Genomic DNA, 23,548 nt, shown 5'->3' on the forward strand with positions numbered 1-23,548 from the left:
CACACATAATGAAGGAATAGGAAGAGTAAACAAGGCCCAGATATGATGACCACACTCTAGCCAGTATGACACAAGTACCTTCTTTACTTTATTTGGGGCTTTTTCTAGAGCCCACACAAGATAATGTCTGGTTCAAATTAGTGCAACAGGCACACTCCAGCTTCAAAAATTCCCTTTTGGGTTAATTTTGCCAGCTCCTCCCATTACTTCAAGGTCAGCTACTTTGGAAAAAAGGGTATATTTTCAGTTTTTCGGAAGCCACCTGGACCTAGAGGATATAACATAAAAAGGTATTTTTCCTGGTGCCTGGTTATCAAGTGTCAGCCATGCAACTTTCCTCGTTCTCTTTGCCATCAACAGAAAACTGCACAAAGGTACCTTGTGCTAAAATCTCAAGTTTCTCCTCTTTTTCCACAAGAGACACTAGCTGAAAGCATTTTCCCAGGGTTCCAGCCAAAACTTTTATTCTGCTTACTGGTGACTCCTTTTGGGAGCCTATCCTCTACTTCTACGCACTGTCATAGTGCAGCTATTGTTCTGAGAGATGATTTCATGCCAACACACCAAAAGAGACTCGTATGATGTAGACCCTGTGCTTCAAAGCCAGACAGATAAGGTTTCCTTTCTGATCAACACTTATCTAGTGAAAATGGTAACACAAGTCTTACAGTGGCATCCTAAAACTTAACTTAAATATATAGCTTTCTAATTCCCTGAAGCTTTTACATGAGATAAAACAGTTCATGTTACAGTCACAGCACAAAAAACAGATACAAAGCCCAGACTTTTACCATTACTTTTAAAGGATCACCATGTACTTTGCAAATAGAAAATATTTTTTTTAAATCTGAATGATCTCCAAGGCATTCACTCTTCAGATTCAACCATGATTCACCAAAATGAGCCAGAAATTTCCCTTCTACCTGAATGTGATACTGCACTTGGCTGTCCCTAGAGCCTTCCAAGAATTATCTACAGGGAAACATGACATCACTTTAAATGCATAGTTGGTGTTCCTCTGTGCACACTTAACACAAACCTTCTCTTTAGGCCTTCCAGTTTCATGACAAATCACGAGCTGGTAGGACCTGTGTTTATCAACAGTTGGCCTCAAAAATACTCGCATATTTTACAACTGAAGGGTTGTATCTTGAGACAGGACTGTTCCTACAACTGCACTGACTGTTCTGGGTTGCTATAGGACTCATACATGCCCACAGAAGTCCTATGGGGACAGAAGGGCATAAAAGCCAACTATACCTGTTTGGATTATTTTACACAATATTCCTTTTAGGATCCTTCATTTTTTCAAATGCCCACTACCTGTGAACATTTATCATGTTATGCTCAAAGCATTGTTGTCTTGTGGGTCACATCAGACATATCACTTGGACTCTGAGTCATCCTACTTCCATGACACTGAATTGATTTATTGATTACCAAGATGAAGTAAAATTTATTGCAGTTCCTAGTCAAATTTATTATGGATCCTTTCTTACTGTGCAATTCCCCTTATTACAGAGAAAATAATTAATTTCTCCTTTCACCACTATAAAAATTATGTGCATCTATTTATAAATGTACCTAACTGCCTTACACAGTTTTTACACCTTACAGCTTGATCAAAAGAGGAAAATGAAATTTTTAGATTTTTAAACTTAAAAAAAAAAATAGATGCCTACTTCGAACCTGCCACAAGACATTTAAGATGTCAGAGAGTTACAAATGAATACTACGGTGTGATAATAATGGGCACAGTGGATATTAAGTGAATCATCTTAGTTTGACTTTTCATTCTAATTACAGAAGCTAGTGAAGATATCATTGAGATAAAGCAGATTTAAAAGAGCATAGTGATAGTGATAGCTTCCACAGCCTTTATGACAGACAAATTTTGATCTAGTAACCTTCACATGCTAAATTTCAGCCAAAAAATTCAGACGACCAGAATACCAAGGAACAGATGATGTCCACACAGCAGGACAGATGTTACGAGCTGGCCTGCCCAGTCCTTTCTCCTACCACATGTCATTTCAAAACTTTGAATGTATGGACTCCTAATTCATTACGACTTCTTATTTCCAAAAAGTGATCATAAGCATGAAAAATATTATATTCCAGTTGAAATGTGTATAATAAGCCAAAAATTTGTGTTGGATACAGCCTTTAATTGTCTTTATCCAGGGAGGTGAAGACAGAAGGTCTGCTATGCTAATCAGGAAAGTATTAACAATTAAAGTAGTTTATCATCTATTAGCAAGGGAAATAAGTCACTAGAACTGTATCCTGATAGAATAAAACAAAGGTTTCCTTGCTAAGGGCATTTCAGCCCTGCTTTTTTCCTGTTGGAAGAGTCCCAAATCTTGTGATTCAACAGCACCAGCGCTTCTCTCTCTCTTAGGCTGGTGCTAACTTTAAAGCACACAGTCCAGTGCGGTATGAGAGGAAGAGAAATGAGAAGACAGAAGAAGAGGAAACTGCCTGAGAATGATTAATAATAAAGAACTGGTATTAAAACAAGACAAATTCATTACGTCATTCATATCACAGGAGACAGATTGAAAGCCATAGAAACCAACATTTCAGGCAAGGACAATGATATTTTCTTGCCCGTATAATTTGTATGTAGGCAGCAAAAGCAGGACAGAATTGCAGGGAGTTGAAGAGACGATCTTATATTTCAGCCAGCTACATGCTTGATCTGAGATTTGAATACTCTCCTGGCTTGTGCCACTGTCCTCAGTGGTGTTACTAGTCCAGTCACTGATACCAAGCTTTTGATAGCTGATTAGTAGTCACACGTTGCTCATTTGCTATGAGTGCCTGGCATCCCAGCACACGGAAGAGAGCCATAGCTGTGCCTCTATAATGCTACAGAATGCTAAGTACATGGCAAAGAATACAAGGTTTTAAGAGTCTCAAATTAGCATACAGTCTTGAATCAATTTCTCTGTACCACAGTCCTGGTACTTACAGTGAAGGCATGAAATAAGATTCATGTTTGCAAAGAACTTTTTTGCAAAGATACTTTAGTGATGAGCACCACTAAAGTCTGAGAAAGTAATTCTGTCCTTGGAATTTGGTTTGAACTACACACAAAGAACATGGCATAGGACTGCATGTTGAACAGTAAGGAGAAAATGAAACACTGAATAGCTGTTCATTGAGAGCTGCGCTATTCATTCTGCGCACCAAAGAGATACTCAGAAGAAACACAGCAGTGACCATGTATTTAATATGCATGCCCATGAAGGAGAACTGAGCTTGCAGAAACAACACTATTGTATTATTTTAGCAGGCCTGACCTTGCAAATTTCATCACGTTCTCCAAGACTGAAGACAGAAACATATTACTCAGATAATTCTTATTTCACTTGCATTTAGCAGTCCTCAGGGAAATCAGGCTCTGAGATGCTAGGTACTGTATGAGTAAAGTAAAAACCTATCTATCTTTTCCCAGGGAGAACACATAACACCTCTTCATAATTTAACATTTTTAAGTTTGTACATGCAATTCAGTCTAACAAATGCTGCAAGTAGAGGCCAGGAGATGAAGTAGAGGCCAAAAGAGTGAACAGTCAGACAAAGTAAATGTTGAAATGAAAAACAGTAAAGAAAAAAATTTAAAAGTCCAAATGAGGAAGGTTTGTTGTGCTGTCCTCAAGTCAAAGAGTTTGTCTGGGCTTTAGTGAAGGCTAAAACTCCCGCATTAGCCCACACATATCTTATGTCTACAGGAAACTATCATTTGCACTAGTGTTCACTTGTCTTTTTCCAATCTCTGCTGCTCATGAGGGTGTGAAGCTGGATTTTCTGGTACTGTATACATGAAAGCTCTATTGGTGTAGGAAGTCAGGTATTCTTGGAGTAATAAACAAAGCCTTCCTCAGCTCTCTGCAATATTATATCAACTGACCTCTATGGTATAGGAAGCCATCATAATAGATTCTTAAAAAATCATCAGTGTACTTAAAAAATGCAAATAATTTTGTTTCCCACTTCGGTTATATAATGTACTTTTGCTACTCTAGCATAAAGCCACAACAAAACACAGCAAACTGGCTAATGCCAAGTTACTCTTAGCATGCTAAATTTCTAAGGTAAAATTATAAGTCTCCTGTAAAAATTCAGGTGTATAATCTTAATATAACAACTACCAAGAAACCAGAAGGATTCACTCTATCTAAAGTTACAAAACTTACCCTAAAATCAGAGTGCTAGAGAACAAAACTAGTAAACATCTGGACTCAATAAAGAAATGAGACACCAACAGTGGAAATACACAAAATATGGTCTTTCAAGACACAAACTTACAAAATCTCCCAAGCAGGGACTAAATAAAGAGATCATCATCTTGAGCTACAGTCTTGAATCCAGTCTTGGCCACTTTCAAAAGCTGTCAAACTCCAAGCAATATTAGTAACAGAAGTATTACATAGGAATCTCTATAGGCTACTTCATAAAAATGAAAATGGAAGCAAGTTGGTGGGCTTTTGGGCACCAATTGTCTTTGGCTTTGTAGGGCAGGGCTGGCAGTTTTTACTTTAATTGCACAAACAACAAAGGCCCAGAAAGCCATATTCCACTCCCACTTCCAACAAGCTTAGCTGAATCACCTGCTTGGTCTGCAATTTGGCCCTAAACCTATCCTTGGGGTAGCCTAGCAGACAACAGTAGAAACAGAAGGATTGGGATTTAAATTATTTGGTCTTTGAGGGAAAGATGGACACATAAATTGATTCTCCTACTTAAGAAAAAATTATTTCTCAAAACTTAGCTAGTACATCTTTCTGCTGATGACATTAAAGTAAGCAAGTCAGTTTTTATAGTTTTGAGTTTTAAGAAGATGAACCTTTTGATTACAGACATATTATCAAGGAATTTTATCCTTTCGTAATACTATTTAATATTATTCTATGCTTCCAGAGACAGAATTCTGTTGTGCCAGATCATACGCGTGAAATCACCTGCTTTGCCAAATATTTTCCAAATATAAATTGGGCTGGTATTTGAAATTAGTAGTGTCTTAAACCAAAGTCAGTTAAGTCTGAAAATACAACACACATCAGCTGAACAGGGTGTTGGAAATTTACCTCCTGTCAAAAGGGACATCAGTTCTTTTGCCCTTAATTATTTAAGACTTTGTTCTTTTTAATAATGAAAACCTCCTTCCTTTTTGTCCTTCCATGCCCATGGTTAGCCCACAAGAGTACTGCCCATCAGAAGCATATCAAATTCATTCAATGCACTCTGGTAGCAGGAGAAATAAAATGAGCCAAGGGAAAAGGTAGAAATTGTGATAAAAATTAAGAGGTTATTATGATTCTTTCTAGAACTACACCAAACTACACTCAGTGTGTGAGTAGGTGGCACTAGAGCTGAAATCAAATGCAGATCATGAGAGACTAATACATATGCTTAACAGTCTCTTCATTATGCACGAGATCCAATGACAGTGAGAAACATATTAGTAAAGAAACAGATGTTTCAAGAGCACACACCCCAATCAGAGTTCTTCCTTTTACCTGGTTAGCAGCAGTAAAACAGCCTGCATAGGGGAACAAAGCTTCTCCATCCAGCCTGGACCAGTGCCAGGATAAACTATGCTACAGATCCAAAATATAACTGATTTTAATTACAAGAGGAACACTTACACATTAGCTTAAAACTGGAGCTCCCAAAGCATAAGACACAAGTGACATACATACAGGTGACTGCCAAGCAGCAGAGAAGTGAGAGAAATGTCCATTCAAGCATCAGGTGTGCCCAAAACACAAAGCACTCTCCTCTAGTTATAGCCAGCCCAGCTGTGCTGGCAAGAACTGCTGTTGCCACCTACAAGAAGGAGGAAGACATCGGTTTGAAAGGACACCACCTGTACCACCGAGCACTGGCAGGTCATAGCACCAATGGCAGCATCACCACCATTACAATTACTCTCTTCCCAGGATCATGTTACCCATGGGGCCAAATCTGGAAATTACAATAATCATCTTCAGGGAGTGAACAATGCAAACAAATGCTGAGAGTGACCTTCTTGTTGCTTATAGACTTCACTCAGTGTTCAAGAAACAGTTGTATACAGAGTCTCAAGCACATACATCATATCTGTGGTACCTCAAGAAGAAGCAAAGCTTAGCAAAGTGTGGTTCTTAAGGTTTTGGCTTGAAAATATTGTGGAGGAGGGGAAAAGGTAGAAAAATGAGGGTATTTATAGTAAATCTTTACTCTTTGCCCACAAGGCAATTAAGCTGGAACTCCAAATATGAAGGATATGGGGCAAATTAAAATTTTTAAGCACTGTAGAATTACTGATTTAATGGGTCTGCCAAATGATAGCACACTCCCAGCAAAGAGTTCTGGCTGCAGAAAGCTCTTAATCCCAGTGAATAATTAACTGGGAATAATGTCAGCAAAACAGCTGTGAGGATAAAATGCTGTTCAAGTTGACTAGAGGAACAACTGCCTAGAGCTGTTCAGACTAACCTCAAAGCAAAAGCAGGTGCTGACACCACAGTTTAACTAAAATCTGCCTCTACCTTCTACCTTAAAAACGGGACTTATGCAGGAGAAAGACAGAATTAGAGAGGGAAAGAAGCAACTATTCTCTTCAGAAACACGGCAGGGTAATTGGAATGAATTTGAGAGTCAAGTCCAAGTGTCTTCCAAAGAGATGATCTGGTAAATTAATACCTGTCTGTACTCATGCTTCTTAACTTTCTACTGAGGTGGAAAGGAATACTAAATGCTAGCACAGAACTGTTGAAGAAACAACTTCACAGAAACAACTTCACAGAAACAATGTACCAGAGAAGCTCTATTAAGCTTTGCTGAGCAGCTTACTCTAGTCAGAACTGCTATCAAATATTTCCAGTAGAAAGAGCTGCATCGTCCCTGCAACATGATCAGGCCTGAAATCCCCACTCCAACCAGGACTTCCCAGAGGAAAAAGAGATTTTCACAGTGGATTAGAAATGCCTGATCTAGCTTATATTCTCTGAAGTGCCTGTTACAGGGTGTATTCTCTTGAAGCTCTTTATCCACACTCTGCTCCTCCTCATCTCTTTCCTTCTCTCAACTAAATTTAACTTTTTTTTCCTGTGCAAGTTTAGGAGAAAAACCTCGAAGCTATTTGCACCAGGATATGAAGACACCAGGAGCATGGATGACCAATCACATAAAAATTATTCAAGTGAGCTTGCAATAATCATTATCTTACATAAAGATATTTAAAGCCCTTAAGGCATATAGGATGCAGACAGCTGGCAGCATCCATGTGACAGATGCCTCAAGTGAGTGCCTTTTGCTACCCATACTGCTGTGCAATAACAGATGGATTACTGGACGGTCACTTACAGACAAAAAAATCCCCAACCTTGCCCACACAAACAGCAGGTAAAATGGTCCAAAGCCCTTCAGTAAAAAATCATATTTGAAGTCAGAGAGATTGTTGATGAGCAAGAAAGAGGTATTTTGCTTTATTAACAAAAACAAAGTTGTAATTCTCCTACTTGTATTATTCCAAATATTCTGTCACTGCACTGGGAGTGAAAGAGCTATAGTTACTACACTCTAGAAATTCCCAGACATGCTCTTTCCCTCCAACAGGTCATTAGACTTCTGGCAGGAAGAAATCATAGCTCTGAGGAGTAGGACAAGCTCGGTTCAGGACGAGCTCAGTTGTTTACAAAATACTTTCATGGCAACCCATAATGTATTTGGTTGTGGAGGAATTGTCAAACAGCAGCTCTTTTCGTCTCATGCCACTGTCCTAAGGAAATCTGCCATGATACACCTCTGGACAACAAAGGACACAAGTGAGCACATTTGGAGTGACCTTCTCCCCCTGCCAGCAGAGCAGCTTTCTACATTGTAAGAAGAGCCATTTTTCCAATTCGCTTTTTGTTGAAGAAATGAAAGTTTATCCTCAACAGAGCACCAGCAAGAGTTTTGGACATGTGTAGACATCTCAACTTTGTCGACTCTATCACATCTGCTTCACCAACCACTTGCAGCTTGCATGCTATTGCAGTTCTGAGTCTAAAGCAGTTCTAGAGACTGTTCTGAGTCTAAAGCACTCTCTTTCTCCACCAAACAGAAAAAGAGGAGCTTATGTTTTGCTCTTTTTTTTGTGTATGAGATGCCCAACTTTTCCTTCTCAATCCTAAAAGAAAACTTCAACCTGGTTGATGTTGCACGCACTGGAAAATGTTCACTGCCCATAGCTAACACTGACAGCCCTTTCTCCAACAGCAGTTTTTCCAATAGCACCTATTTCCTGGCTATACTGGAGCACAGTTTCCCATGGGAAACTGTCATTTTGATGCTTCATATTGGAGCTCCTCATCCTGAGCAAAGGCTGCCATCACTGCTACTTCTAGAAATCTGCTCCTTCTAGTCACATAGCCCTGGTACTACAAGCATAGAATGACGGGATATTTTCCTTTCCCAACACAGAGATCGCCCCTTATGCTCTTCCTTCTCTTGGGAGATACCAAGAGACAGGAAAAAGGCAGAGAACAAAAGCTTTCAACACAGTTTGAGATTGCACCACTTCCAAGAAGTCTGCATTGGCTTTGATCTATTGATTTCAAGGCCCTTAATGTGGGAAGCTGAAATGCAAGTTTTCTCCAGACAATTTTAAAAAAAAAAAAAAAAAAAAAGAAAAGAAAAAAAACCCAAACACCAAAACCAAAAAAAAACCCCAAACAATCAAACAACCAAAAAAAAAAAATCAGATCTGCCTATAACCAAAATATGCACTCAAGAGTCTTGGTTGAAATCCAAAAATAAAAAGTAAAGAATCAAAGCTATTATTCAGCAGTGCAACATCAGAGACACTAGTGAACTACAACGAATGGAAATTAACGGATAAAATCCCACAGGCACTAGTAGATGAGTTATTTACTATATTGTACTGGAACGTCACCTCAGAGCTACCGCTGTGAATTTTCACTAAGTTATCCCACACCTACCTCTAACAGTTTTGCTTACTTTCTCCCGTGAAGCTACTAATAAGAAGCAAAATGGGGGAAAGGAATGAAGTAACAAAGCATTTATTCCTGAGCTGCCTTTTTAAATAAAAATAAGGATCCTTTTCTGTTTAGGACATTCCAAAAAGGTTCTCCCATCAACTGCAGTGCATCTTTCATATGTGAGGCTGCAATAAATCCAGTTTGATGTTCATCTTTGAAGAGCACCCATAGCAAATGAACACCTGCAAATCTAACTGAGGACTGCTTCCCAGGAGAAAATAATCATTTGAAAGATAAGCAAGGGAGAAGAAATTACTTTGCAGCTTCACCAGCTTTATTTTTAACACCCTCTGCTCCCTTTAAGCTGATCTCCTCACAGGACATATCTCACCCTCAGCTGTGCTGTGCCAATCTAAGAGGCTCTGGATACCAGGAACTGCAATGCAACAGCTGCCTATGCTGAAGCCACCACACAACAGGCACCACCTCCGCTTTCAGCAGTGGCCATGTGCCTGGGCCATCCCGAGGAACAGTGTAGCACTGCCTACAGTCCACACCACCAGTGGGAAGTAGTACCTGCCCTGACAGAAAGTGCCCATCAGCGCAGCACCCTCAGCAGAGAATCGACGTGGGCAGAGTGGCACTGATCTGAGGGAAGGAGAAAACAAGGCTCCAGCAAGACTGAAGATCTGCATGTTCATAATTAAAATGTTTAGAGGGTACTTTTGTTTCTCTTTAGAAGAGGCAAGCTGTTTCTAATAAAGGATCATTTGAGTCGCCTAAACTTTGTTGATTTACTGGTTTTTTCCATGTTATTCCAAAACTGAAGTCCCCCTTGTTGAAGTAAAAATTGGTTTTGGGAGGGGTAGGATGTTAGGCTAAGCATTTATATAATTTCTTTGAACTCAGGCAAGACTCACCTTTGTGACTCCCTGATTATGACACCTCCTATTCCTTGCCAGTATAATCTTTTCTGGAAAACAGTTTATTTTCTTCACTATCTTTAATTAATCCAAACACCGGCAGAAGCCAAGACATCGTACATGCATGCTCCCAAATCAGGACCTTTCTTTTTCCAAACTACAACTTTAAAAAACAACTGATCAGAATCAGGAAAAGGACAAACAGAAAAAACCCCCCTACTTACATAGTTGTCATCGTTTTCTTTTTTCCTGTTTAGATTACATAGTTACATTTATGCTTCTGGACTGAAAAAAATTCCAGAATTGCTTTTGTTGCAACAATGTATGTGAATTAGCCCACTGAAATGAATCACAACAATCGCACAGAAACAAAGCCAAGGGATTCAGTGCTGAACGCACTGGAGCACTGGGCATCCCTGCCCACGCCAGCCTGACAGAGACAAGGCAGTCACTTCTGCCTCTTCTCATTCCTCCGTCCCTTTTCCCAAACCCAGTCAGAAAATGCTCACCGACAAACAGCAGACCTTCGCTAACACACCATGGCTCCTTTTTAAACTGGAAAAAAAAACAGTTTGGAAAATACAAGAAAAATTGTCATCAAAGGCATGCGGTTAATATTTAAATCAAAGAATTACAAAAAAAAAGAACTGGGAGGAAAAGACTTTGGTGTTTTTCCTTAGGCACTGAAACTTCCCTTCTCTGACAGCAGACTTAAGAAAAATCTATTTCAGAATTTTCTAGATTAATAAAGTAGACATTTTGATGAAAGCTTTTCAGTGTTTTTTGGAAGTGGAGTTGGAAGGGAGTGTCCAATACACCCATATCAGGTATAAAACATGCACCACTGATATTCAAGAAATTAAATCATTATGAGTTCCATAATCTCCTCAAATATTTATAAGCAGATGAAGACTAAAGTGATAGGTTTGGATTTAGGACCTCTAAACTCCACTGGAGTCAAAATCTCCACTGCGATATGACAGCATAACATAACCCTGTGCGTTTCATGGAAAACGGTGCTTGAAAAGCACCACAAAGAAATTTTTAACCTCAGCCCCCTGTTCTCTGTAGCCATGCAAGCATTCTGCTCCCAAGTGAAATCAGTTATTTATGGGCATTGGCCTCTGCTTACACAAAAGCAAGGCAGTGCTTCTCAAGTCAGAACAACAGTTACAACTCTCTGTGCCAGTCTGTGACCTGATCTTGAACCACAAACTTCATTTGAGTTTCTTGGTCTTCTGGTTTTGGTGGAGAGGTCATTTGGAGCTTTTTTCTGCCACTCTGGAAATGCAAAGTTCCAGAAGTAGAAGACCGCACTTTTCTTCATCTTCAGTTCACAAATTCTCCTTCCAAGAGTCCCATCCCATGTAAGGGAATTCGCATGATACAGTGCTATGAGGCATTATAAATACCCTATGTTAAAGCCCTTGACCTGCACGTTTTGCTGAATGTATCAGAGCTAAAATAAATTTTGGGAACCCTTGTGTATTAATCTTTTTACAGATTTCAAGTCCTCAATGTTGGTGAGAAAAACCTGAATCACAGCAATGTATTGTCTAAGGAATAGCAGGCAGGTAACAGTTTAATTTGTCTTTTAAATGATACTGCAATCCAGCCAGGAACTTCAATGCTCACAACTGCAACACTGTATGGAGATCTACCAACACCTGTGGGAAAGAAAACAATAGGGAATGTATTTATAGTATCAGGATGAGAAATCCTGGCTTTTGTACATTACATAGAGTATATGCAGCCACTGGCCATATAGCTTGTAGATAACCAGAGGGCTGGGGTTCCTCTGAAGACTGTGGAAAGGTCAGATGGAGGTAGGGAGAATTCGGATGCTGGAACAGCGTAAGGAAAAGACATCCTTTCATGCTCTTCCTGAAACTCACTGTGGGATCACACATCACAGAAATCCCTGTCATATTTCCATCACAGACCAGGGATTGTGAAGGAAGGAGCAATTAATGAAGAGCATTTCTCTCTTACCTTACTCATCCATCTGTTTAAAGCAGAATTAAAAAACTGCTTCCTCTGCCTCCACCACACTTCACCTTAGCCTGTGAAGTGCTCTGTGAATCACTGACGATGATACCAGAGTCAAGAAGCCACAGCAGTATTATTTTTCAGAATCTTAGCTTGTCAAAGTTGATTTCAACATGAAGTTGTCTTTGATACTAGGCATGAGCCCTCAGAACAGCAAAAACCAGCAAAATAGGGTTTCTCTTAAAATAGGCAAATGAAGCAGATTTTCTTCTTTCCTCACCAATCGAGAATTCACTAGATTATTTTAAGTCAATTTTAATATCAGATGCAAGCTCTATTACTAAACTCTATTGTTAAGCTAGACATTTTGCTAAGGTAAGGACTGCTAGCAATAATCATTATATACACATACAATTAAAAAAACCCAAACTAGTTAACAGTAGCAAGTTATATTAGAACTGTGCAGTGACTATCCAGGTAAAGGATTCTTATAAACAACTAATACCACAAACATAAAGCTTCTTAAGGACTTAGTATCTAAATTCTCAATAATTAAGCCTGGATGTCATCTTCTCAAGATCTAAAAAGGAAGGGAAATAATTTAAATTCCTTATGGGTCAATTATAGCAGTGCACAGTGAATTAAATAACAACAAAAAAAATTCACCAAGCCAAGGAAATCAGCCATATTTACAGATTTCTAAAATAAAACAGGTTTAGCAAAAATAGTTAGACTGGAAGCCAAACACATTTTACAACGCCTTGAGGAGTTTCTACAAAGGAAACTCAGCAGCATCCCCTGAAGATGCCTGCCATAAGCCGTAGGAGTTTTGCTTTTGTATAGAGAAGGATCTTGCTTATATAAACAGGCTCTTCAGCACTACAATAATACAAGCAACCAATAAAGCGGCATTAAAAATAAAATTAAGTGATGTTCACTCACTCACTGTCAAGCAGTCATAGATGCACAGAATAACCAAGTTGGCAGGGACCTCAGAAGGCTCCTCCTCCAACCTCCTGCTCCATGCAAGGGCAGCTCTTGGGTCTGACCAGGCCATTCCCAGCTTTGTCCAGACAGGAATGAAACACTCCAGGGATGGTGTTCTCCTAGCCTCTCTGGGCAACCTGTACCAATGTTCAACTGGTCTTGTAGTGAAGAAATTTTTCCTTATGCCAAGGCATAACCTTTCCTATTTTAGTTTATGACAACCATCTCACTCTACTGCCATATACCTCTGTGAAGTGCCTTGCTCTGTCTTCTCAAAAACCTGCCCACAGGTATACTGGGGGGCTGCTGCCATGTCCCCACAAATCCACCTCTCCTGAAGAAGCCCAGCTGCATCACCCACTCTCTCACAGCAAGTCCTCCAGCCCCATCCAGCCTGGGGATTCTCTGCTCAGTTCCCTCCAGCTTACCAGTGTCCCCCCCAATGCTCTGGGCCCCAAAATTGAATGCAGTATTCCAGGTGTGACATAGCAAGTGCCAAGCAGAAGCAAACAAGCACTTCCATCACTACCTGTTCCAGAAAATCACCAAGGGGTAACCTCTCCTGTTGCTGGGACACCGCAGCCTGCTGTCCCACAGGTTCCCATGGTCCTTTCCAGCAGAGCTGCTGCCCCAGCAGTCACTCCCCACCCTGTCCCAGGTACAGAGAGTACATTTATGCTGTTTCTAAAATAAAGGCAGTAATAGGCATGGATTTCTTCATTTTAAGCTGGGGCATGTTACTGTTCCTCACATTCTGACAAGGCTGTTTCAAGGACCCAGGTCCAAGACAGCGATTAACATAGCTGGGAGAAGTTTCAGTGATCAATTTTGATGTCATGGTACTAGTGCCATGGTAGTTGCTGCACTCATTGTGATCTAAGAGACTGAGTGAGGCAAGAGAAGACAGTACTTTCTTCTTTAAATGATATCCTAGAAGGAGAAAGAGGGGAAAGCTTAGATCTTCATGGTCTGCATGCCAAAATGTTCATACCTTCCCCCATGCAGCTGCCCTCTTAAGTGAAATTTTCACCCCTGTAAATGGCTTTTCCCGAAACATCATTAAAAAAATGTTCTTGTTAGGAAGTTTGCAGAGAACCAATGCACAGAAGTTTACATCCATGGACGAAAAGCTTCTAGGTTGGTAGATTTTCCAAACAAAAGATAATGCAGTTTTTATAACCTGTCATTAAACACCACTTCCCAGATTAGCCAACACATTTTAGAAGCTAGAAAACAATTCTGCTGTATCAACCTACTATTTATTCTCCAGATTCCACTTTCCTTTCTAGAGGACCAATGCTTGCCTTAAAAAAAAAATAATTTAAAAATGTAGTTGACACTAGCAAAACAAATGCAATGAGGTTATATACCTGCACTAACTGACCTCCACCATCAATTGCATAGTGGCATCACAGACTGGTCTTAAGGGCAGATATTTCTCTTATTTTAAAATGTTGGTACTGAAAGTAGAAATTAACTCAGTTTTAAGACAATTAAGAGCTCAGTCCTGCATTTCCTGACATTATCCCTTTATCAATAGTATTGTTGTTCTGCTTATTCTTACTCCAGAGCCAAGCGCTACTTGGCTTAAACAGATCTCATGATAAGGGAACTGGGTTCATGTATACAGGACAGAAGGTTGGCTAGTAGGCAACTGAGAGCAGAAAAAATTTCCCTGACCTCCTCCCAAACAGGGTCAGGGAGTTTGGGTGACCTCTTCCACCCTCTTTAAATCTATTTCGTTTTTCTTTCCACTGAAATTACTAACTTAGCCAGAATGAAGAGTATCCCATCTGTCCTGCCTGCAGCCTCTAAACACTGCCCAGGAGGAGATGTAGAGATAGCAGTGAAGAATTCCTGTCCAAGTCCAGTCACTATAAGCACAGTAAAGTTATTTTGCATTCACATCCATCTAGGACCAGGCACCATCCACACACATTTTGACTCTTCATGTTGGCCTTACAGACACTGCAGGAAGGATTCACGTGGCCTATACTTCAGCTTGTCCACAAAGCAGGCAACTTGTCTAACCCTTCTGCATAGGTTTCTTCTAGTCTGACAATACACTGGCTCACTTTAATAAATTCATTCCCATTACATTATGTAAAGTATACAGGTAAGACACTTTTCCAGCAGTAGAAGAAGAACAAAATAAGAAAAGAAAGGCTAAATGCTGAGAAATTTTAACTGCAGACACTGGTTGGAGACTCATTCAACAGCTTTTCTACAATACTTGGTTAATAAAACCATGTAGTCTTTAGAGCTTGGTGCAACATTCTACACTTAAATAGTTGTATTCAAATACACTCATAAGGCAGTCAAAACCGAATTCTCTGGAAATGCTTGTTGGATATTTGTTGGATTTGATCCATTCCTATCCAAATAACAGCAAGACTGCAGTGGCTCCCAAACGTCCCAATCTGGCTAGAGGCACCACTGTTCTAAGTACTGTATTAATGTTCAAAGGAACTGGAGCTCCTATTCAAGGATCTTAAAATCAGCTTCACAGCAAAGGAAGAGTAGCTGTCTACACATATTTGAAAACAGAAATACTCCTGCGGGACAGAGGTCACTCACATACTCAGTGAATCAGTTAACTTACCCAATACTTTTCATCAAAAGAGCTTTATCACTGATGTTCCTCAAATGTCATACCACATTCTGAAGGTCATACAAACAAACTTGTGCATTACTCAAGTTCCAGGCCCCCACTGCAAAGACTCCAAACAAGTTCTTCACCATTAGGAAAGATTTTGTCAATGAACTACCTTCAACTGCCTTTAAGTTACATTTTTGCAGTGGGAGCCTCAGCTCTCCAGCACTTTACCGGCAACAAAGATAGACACTCTATAAAAACCTTGTTTCCAGACTCGTGGCACAAGACAAGTCACATGACATTTATTTGCCTGAGTCAATTTTCTGGATTTATGCCCCTCTTACTCTTCCATAGAGAAAGCGGAGCAGAAGTGGCGTGCATATTCTGCTGTATGATTTGACACATCCAGAAACACTAAGGAATGCACACGGCTCCATGGCTTCTCCTAGAAGCAGCAGCGCTGTTACCAACTTAAAACTGCCACCTTCAATAAGGAAATCTAACACAGGTAAGTGTTTTGCTAGAGGGAAAAAAAAAGATAACCCACAAACACCCAACAAGCCTCTCCTGCTGGTAAATTTCTCCTTAGCAAGAGAATTCTCAAAGGGAATATATACAGGAAAAAAGGAGCATACTTATTAGAAGTTGATGGGGTTTAGCCTCCACACATCTAGAGGGAACAGCAAAGTCAAATGCTGGTCATACGGGACAGAAAAACATGACCTGTTTATTATTACCATACAACTATAAAGAATGCATTCTTATCAGCTGGCAAAGTTTCTAAAGAATATAAGTCTTTGGAAAAGCCATCCCTAATTGAACCAAGTCTCGGCAATGAGGAGAAAGCATATTAATGAGGCAAGGCTAGGAGGTGCGATGAGGAGATAACAATACCCTTAGGAATTACACTGGCATTAAATGCAACTTTATTACTGTATTACTCTCCTATGAATCTTTACGGCAAGAATAACTCTGTTTATACAGATGGTCTTTCTACCATCAGTTATTCTAGTTTAAACATACATAAGGGGAACCCTTAACATTTTAAGATTGCAGGCCATTAGATTAAATTAGATTTGTTATTTTTCCGTAACCTTCTAGGCTTTACAAGGCTGATATATTCTTTCAGTGAAACTGAGATGCTTTAATTGAAATGAGATACCACACCTTTAATAATGCAGACTGATGTAGCTCTCTCACAGGGTTTTTCATTCAGTGCCTTTATTTTAATTCCTCTGTGTGCCACTAACATGGTGTATTTTATCACTAAGAGGGTATTCTTCATTTAAGTAGCACATGCCAAGCTAAACTAAAATGATAGGACTGGTTTACTGTTACACAGTGCGATGCACAGTTGATATTTATGCAAAATTAAGCAAGCCCAAATGCTGGTTTCCTTTCCGAAGTAGACTCACGATCAAAGCTGAAAGACCACAGAATTCCAAAATCCCATCTTCTGCAACACACAGAGAAGACCAAATCTATCACCACTTAAAATACTCTCTTGCAAAACACAGATTGTTAAATATATAAACAGCCTTGGCAGTAAGAGAGCTCTGGACTTTTTTCCTGCTCAGGCACTTCTCAGTGCTACTGGGTCAGGTCAGAGCTCCAGGGAGAGACAAGATTATTACAAGGATCCACCCAAACTTCACTGCAACTTAGACTACCCTACCCTGTAGCAGCCAGATTAAAGTAATGCTGGCAGAGGAAAAAGAAGGCTTCTGGCACCCAGAAGACAAGCTCTGGTGAAAGGTCACAAACCCAAGGAGCAAACACAAGACCCCTAAGACCTCTGAACCAGAGGAAGGGAAGTACCTTGATCCTTGCAGATCTAAACATTCATTACTTCATGTTTTGTCTCTCTATCTGTAAAAAGAGGACAGCCTCCCTTTCCAGCCCCACCAGAGGAGAATTGCACTACAGACCACAGGGTGGATTCCTGTCAGCCCTACACAATGGTGACAGGACTCATGCAAGGATTTAAACCAGATGAGAATTCAACAAGCAAGTCACACAACTTAATTGTCAAAAATAAAAACGCACAGCAAGCTCAGAGTTTTCAATCTGTCCACTTCTACTTCAATTTCCTTGTATGGCATTATTTTACAGCTTAAGACAGGTTTTAAGCTGTCTCACCCTGTTAACATCCTCACTAGCTTGTCTTCTCCCTACTATGGGTCCACCAGCACTGCTTGCAACCATAATGATTTATTTTCATTTGAGAGATATCATTTTAAATGGTCAGAAGGGAGCTGGAAGACACAACACACTGGACATTTGTTAACATCTCTAGGCCAAAGAATAAATTGGTGAGAGACAAGTACAAAGCCAGCTGAAGCAGATGGATCTAGTAGCCAGACACAACATGACCCCCATTTCTGCTTTCACCCAAATCAACAGGGCTTGGCACACTGAATGTTGATACCTGTATCATTCCTCAATTTTTTATTTAATTTCTTTTTAAGATTGACGATGCTTTTCAATAATTTTGCACTAACATGTCAAGCATAATTCACTCAGTCCAAATCATCCAGATTTAGAACAGTGAATACTGATCAGATTTTCCGAAGAGATAATAACCCTCATGCTCCAGAGCTTAAGTCAAACCGGGATTAAAAGGAAATATAATGTTAGGCAAATTAAGCCACATTTGCTTCACTGGCAGCTTCTTCCTCATTTCTCGTCATAGGAGCATCAACTCTGGGCACTGCTGGAAAGGCAGATGCTTCCCTCTCGCACCACAGCCATGGTAATGCTCCAGGCTCCCGACAGGCAAGGTAATAGTGGCAACATTAGCAGCACATTACAGCTTTGTCATCCATGTATCAAGCAAGTTTAAAAAGGGGAGGAAGCACAAGAAGTTATAGACAACTTCCTTTGTACACATGGATCCCTTGTGCCTGCATGGAGGACACAAGAAGTTAAAGAGCCCTTCTGCTCTGTTCACCAGGTCCTGGATAGCACAAGATACAGGCATGAGACTTCATGTCACAGTGAACTGTGGGCTAAACTACCCAAGAGAGAAATTTCTGCCTGACCCAAAAGTTTCTGCTCTATACAGGAAGATTTATAGTCCTTTAATTATAATCATGCCTGAAGTGACCAGTCACAGCTTCATTACCCACAGAGAACTGCTTCACCATTGAGTTCTTGGCTTCATTAGCAGTCAGCAGAACTCATGGTCACAAAACACTTTTATACCATACATACGATGGAGTCACATGTGTCTCCCTTGATCCACTATCATAAAGAAGACTATACAGAAAATGTGGTATTCATCTTCCTGAGACAAATGGTGTTTATGTGCACTGCACTTTTCCTCTTCCAGGCTGCATACTCACCTTTCCTTGGCACAAAAGCCCTTCTTTTCACATTCCTTGTTGTTCCTTTGCCTCCAGTCCTACACCAGCCAGATTACTGTGTCCGGGCCAATTCCCTGAAGTCTGACACAGCATTACCTTTCTGGCTGATATTGGAGTAAACCATCACAGTCTGAAAATCACACAGCTTCAGGGAATCTTAAAATCACAATCATTTTAGCAACCATTTGCCTAACCACTGTCAGGAACCAGAATCCACTGAAGCTTTCTAAAAGCTGCAGATTAAATTCAAAGCCTGCAACTGAAGGGAGCTGCTATGCTGGTTTCTGGGTTTATGCCACCTTCATGTGTGTTCTGTACTGGTAATCAGACTGAGAGCTATTTAAAGTGTCTCTATTGTCACATGCCAAAATATTTAACTATTAAATTTCACCCACCACCTGCCCGTCTTTGCGTTTTACGGCAGGAGCAAACAGCAAGCACGTCTATTTTTCCGCCCTGCCTGAAGAGCGAGACCAAATCTCTCTCTTTGGCTCGTCTGAGGGACGGGAGCAGGGCCGCAAGGGCTGTCCCCGACCCCGCAGCGGTGTCGGCCCGCCCTCCGCGCACTGCGGAGCGGTACCTGCGCGGCTGCCGCCGCCACCCGCGGGCGCGGGAAGCCGGCGGGACGCAGGGCCGGGTGCTTCCCGGCAGGACTGGGGGCCTCTCCGCCCCCGGGAGCACCCTGGGGGTCGGGGAAGCGCCCACTCCGCACCTCCGCGCACCTGCCCGGCTCCTGTTTACAGCCGCCCGTTCATCCCAACGCCGGGGGCGGGGAGGGGAAATGCGATTAACAGATTAAGTTTGGAAGAGACGGGAGGGGGGCAGGGGCCCATCCAAAGGCGCGCACCGTGCGCGGGGGCTTAAACACGTCGGTGAGCCCCGGCTGCTTTCCCCGCAGCGAGGAAAGCTGGAGAGAGCTGCAGGGAGGCCGGGAAGGAGCTCGGCGCGGGATAAAATGCCTACAGTCCCCGCGACCCGGGTTGGGGGGGAGGGAAGGACACCGGGTCGTTTCGCGGGGTGTCCCCGATGGAGACAGGCGCCGTCATCCCTGCCATCCCGCGGGCTTACCTCGATCCACTTCTGAGCCTCGGTGAAGGCCAGCTCAGGCTGGGGGGGCTCGGGAGGAGGCTGAACCTCTCCCAGCTCCAGCCCAGGACTGGCCATCTGCAGGGCCCCGGCGCGCCGCGGCTGCGGCGTGGGAGAAGCCAAGCACCGAGCCGCCGGCCCGGGATGAGCCGCGGCCGCAGCGGGGGGACGCCGGAGGCCGCTGCCTGCCTCTCCCTGCCTCTCCTTGTCTCTCCCTGCCTCTCCCTGCCTCGCAGCCGCCGGGGCGGGAGCCGGGGGCGGCGGCGCTCCGCAGCCCGACTGGCTGCCGCTCGCCTGCGGTAACCTCTCTCCGCCGGTGCCCCGTCCGCCCGCCCGCCCTGCCGCCTCGGTCCTCCCTCGCCTGCCGCCCCGCCCGCCCCGCCGGCGGAGCTGTGCTGCGCTGCCCTGAGCTGCCAGCTAAAAATAAAACACACGGGCGAAGCCGCTTTGCCTTCAGCCCATGCAAATACCCGCGCCGCCGCCTCCCCGCTGCGAGCATCGCATCGCATCGCGGGCGGCGCTGCGGACCGGGGGGGGCGGGGGGGCAGGCGGGGAGTCGGGAACCCCGGGTGGGGGACAGGGACCGTGATGGCAAGGCATTCCCTGCTTGGGGAGGAGGCTCCTGGGGCGGGGGGGACCCGGTGGCAAGTCTCCCACCCGCAGTCCCGGAGGGCACCGAGCCGCACGCGTCGAATCGCTGTTTGCGGCTGCTGCCTTAAACACCTCATTAATCGGTGTTGCTGCACGGAGCACCCAAGAATCTCCAGTCCCCGCGGTGGGAAAGGGCGCTGTTCCTCGGCCAACCCTCAACCACCTGCTCGGGGGCCGGGGGCTTCTGCCCCAGGAGTGAAGCACGGCAGGTGCCTCTCACGGCACTGCGGACACCAACCCGGGCTTGCAAAAACGCGTGAGGGTCGGCACAGAGCAGAACGGCGTTAGTTTTCCTTCAAAAGTGGAGCAGGCATCAAGGTGTGCTTAAAAAAATATACCATGGGTGAATACCCTCTTATTTTTTCTCTATATGCAGAGGAAGAAATCCAACTCTGTCCTGCAGATATTTACGAGCCTAACTTATATGGCGTGAATAGTCCTAGCTCAAACAGATGCTATGGTTAACCATAGAAGTTTCTAGAAACGGCAGGAATTTTTTTCACCAGGCCTCTTAAAAGCCAAATCCTAAAAATCTCCACTCATAAGTGTTGGAAAGATGAGCCAGTTACTTGTTTATATTTATGCAAGCATAGAAAGGTGTCTCTGTGCTGGAAATGCAGGTGTGCGAACATTAATCTCCTACTACTAAGGTCTTTTTGAAAGGGGTCGTAACTGGCTGCTTTTTCAGTTGTCAACAAATTTTGATGAGAAGCAAACTGTAGGATCTACTTTTCAACATGCCCTTAATTTAGGCCTGAATTCACCTCAGTTGGGATTTTGAATTTTGTTTATTGTTATAGTCAAGAAAAAAATACCAACTCTTCAAATATGCATGAAAGTGCATATATTTATTTCTCTATTTCCCAGGAATCTATATCCTAGGAATTTGTCTTTATTGTTCTCTATCTTTTGTTTTGGTCTTTGTTTATTGTTTCAAATTTGCGGGAGTAACAAAGGGCCTAAAAACAGGTTTATAGGAATTTTTCTGAGAACTGCAACAAGACAAAATCTAGATGAATTATAGTCTAATCTCAAACATTTAAAGATAAATAAGTGTAGTTTGAAATACTTATGCTAACACAAGCTATTTTCTGATTCTTGTAATATTTAAATAACTTTGATGTTTATCAGACAACAATTACATTTATTCTCCTGGGGCAGTGGAAGACTAACAATTTAAAATAATCATCCTACCTAATTTTTTATTACTGTGCAAAATCAAATGTATGATTTTGCTGTCTGGTGATCTCAACATCGTCTCTCGGAGAACTAGAAGAGCTGGATTGGGCTGGGGTAAGCATCATATTGCACAAAGCAGCTGTTCAAAACAAAGACCACCACCCCAGACCTCGTTTTAAAGTGAAAGGTGGACATTCATTTCACATTTATGCAGTCAGTTTTCATAGATCACTAAAGAAAGTGTGCTCTTATGGACACTCCTATTCACACACACATATTCAAGCATACACGACTTTTTAAATTTATTAAATCCTCACAGAGACACATGGATATAGAGTTAGTGCAGTCTTTAAAGAGCCCTGTCGTGCATTTAGGAGTTCAAAGACACCCTGAATGCCAGCAGGAATCTGGCCACTTGTTTCCTAATCCTAATCCTGAACCAGCTTCCCATTTGGTCAAGTACAAGGCAGCATCCCTACCTCCCTGTTCCCATGGAAACACACTTCTAGCATCAGCCCAGCTTGCTTTTTTTTTTAAACCACCATCTGCCTGGGGAGTTTCAGGGCTTGCTCTAAGTCCCTTGAATAGCAGTCATAGGTTTTTCCCTATTACAACCACCCTGGCAACTGGTACAGGAGACAAAATATGAAAACAAGCATGTTAGAAACTCCAGAAAGGTTTTGCCAAGGTCGCTCTGTTGCTCCCGACCAGAAACATTACTAGAAACTTAGTGATGGAATTTGTAGCAGCAACAAAATAGGAGATTTTTTTCTTGTAGCTCTCTGCAAAACTCTCTTGTTTTAAAACGAATGCTTCAGTTTAGCTTCTATGCTTTTCTTTCCAGTAAAACTCAAGCTAGAGTGTCAGCAATCCTTATCAACATACTTGCATCTGTTACCTATGGAGGTGCAGGTATCAGTGTCCAGGTGCAGGCAGCCTTCCCAAAAGCAGACTGTGCCTATGTAAAAGTAAACTAACTGTGGAAAAATGCGTAATATAGTGGTTATAGGAGAAGGCAGAAGGAGAGAAAGAGGGTCTTCTCTGGTTGTCGGGGATATTTCTGCTATTATGCACAAAAGGAAAAATAGACGCTTTTAGGAAGATACAGTTTTAGGTAGGGGGTTGGTTCAATCTGTATTAATCGGTTTGGTCTTCTACCCAGTTTGGTTTTCTCTGCTGGGAAGAGGAACTTTCCCTTCTTTTTTGTCTTCAACCTAACATTTAAAATATTAAAGACTCTTGAGTAGCAGGAGCAGAGGTTTAAGAAGGCCTGACTGCTGTTATGGCAGGCCTGATCTTACCCCTGTTCATGGCAGCAATGAACAGCTTGCATCAAGGAAACTGTGTCCTGGACAGTTTCTGCCACTATGATCTATCTCCTTGAATGAACAGGTTTGGTGTTCAAGACAAGTTCTCAACAAAACTGCTCCTAGATGACATCTTTGTGCTCTCACTACTTTTTCTGCTTATATTAGCCTGACGATAAACCTTTTTCTTCAAAGCCAATTTGACACAAATGCATCCTCCATTTGAAAAAAATTACTTTTACCAAAAAGCATGGCACAGAGAGCAAATGGGTGAAACACCCAAAGATCCCCTATTTCTATTCTATTTTACCTTGCTTATTAATCTTTTCTTTTTGAGCTTTTATAAATGTGCCTTAAACCAGCAAAGCCTCTGGGCTGGTTAAGAAGTTATCCTGCTGGCACCAGGGCTTTTCTGTCTCCTTATCTCCTTCACAATCTGCCAGTTCTGGCTGAAATTCTCTGAGCAGCGCTTCTTTTTTCCCCAGACCAC

General features: G+C 42.1%; 1 protein-coding gene across 6 annotated transcripts in view; it reads right to left on the reverse strand.

The window, feature by feature from the left end:
• LIMCH1 (LIM and calponin homology domains 1) overlaps positions 1-20,381 on the reverse strand; it is a 180,337-nt gene extending 159,956 nt beyond the window's left edge. For 2 of the 6 annotated variants that reach the window (XM_039385029.1, XM_039385033.1), the window contains exon 1: positions 19,904-20,381. In XM_039385029.1, the coding sequence (XP_039240963.1) occupies positions 19,904-19,999 (96 nt within the window). In that variant the 5' untranslated portion in view covers positions 20,000-20,381. The remainder of the gene's footprint in view (positions 1-19,903) is intronic. The other 4 variants (XM_039385031.1, XM_039385030.1, XM_027731598.2 and 1 more) reach the window with 3 other exon arrangements.
• Between the last annotated feature and the right edge of the window lie 3,167 nt (positions 20,382-23,548).

This window comes from Pipra filicauda, unplaced genomic scaffold (assembly GCF_003945595.2).
Source record: "Pipra filicauda isolate LSUMZ 115617 unplaced genomic scaffold, ASM394559v2 scaffold38_size3968069_pilon, whole genome shotgun sequence".
Classification (NCBI taxonomy): Eukaryota; Metazoa; Chordata; class Aves; order Passeriformes; family Pipridae; genus Pipra; species Pipra filicauda.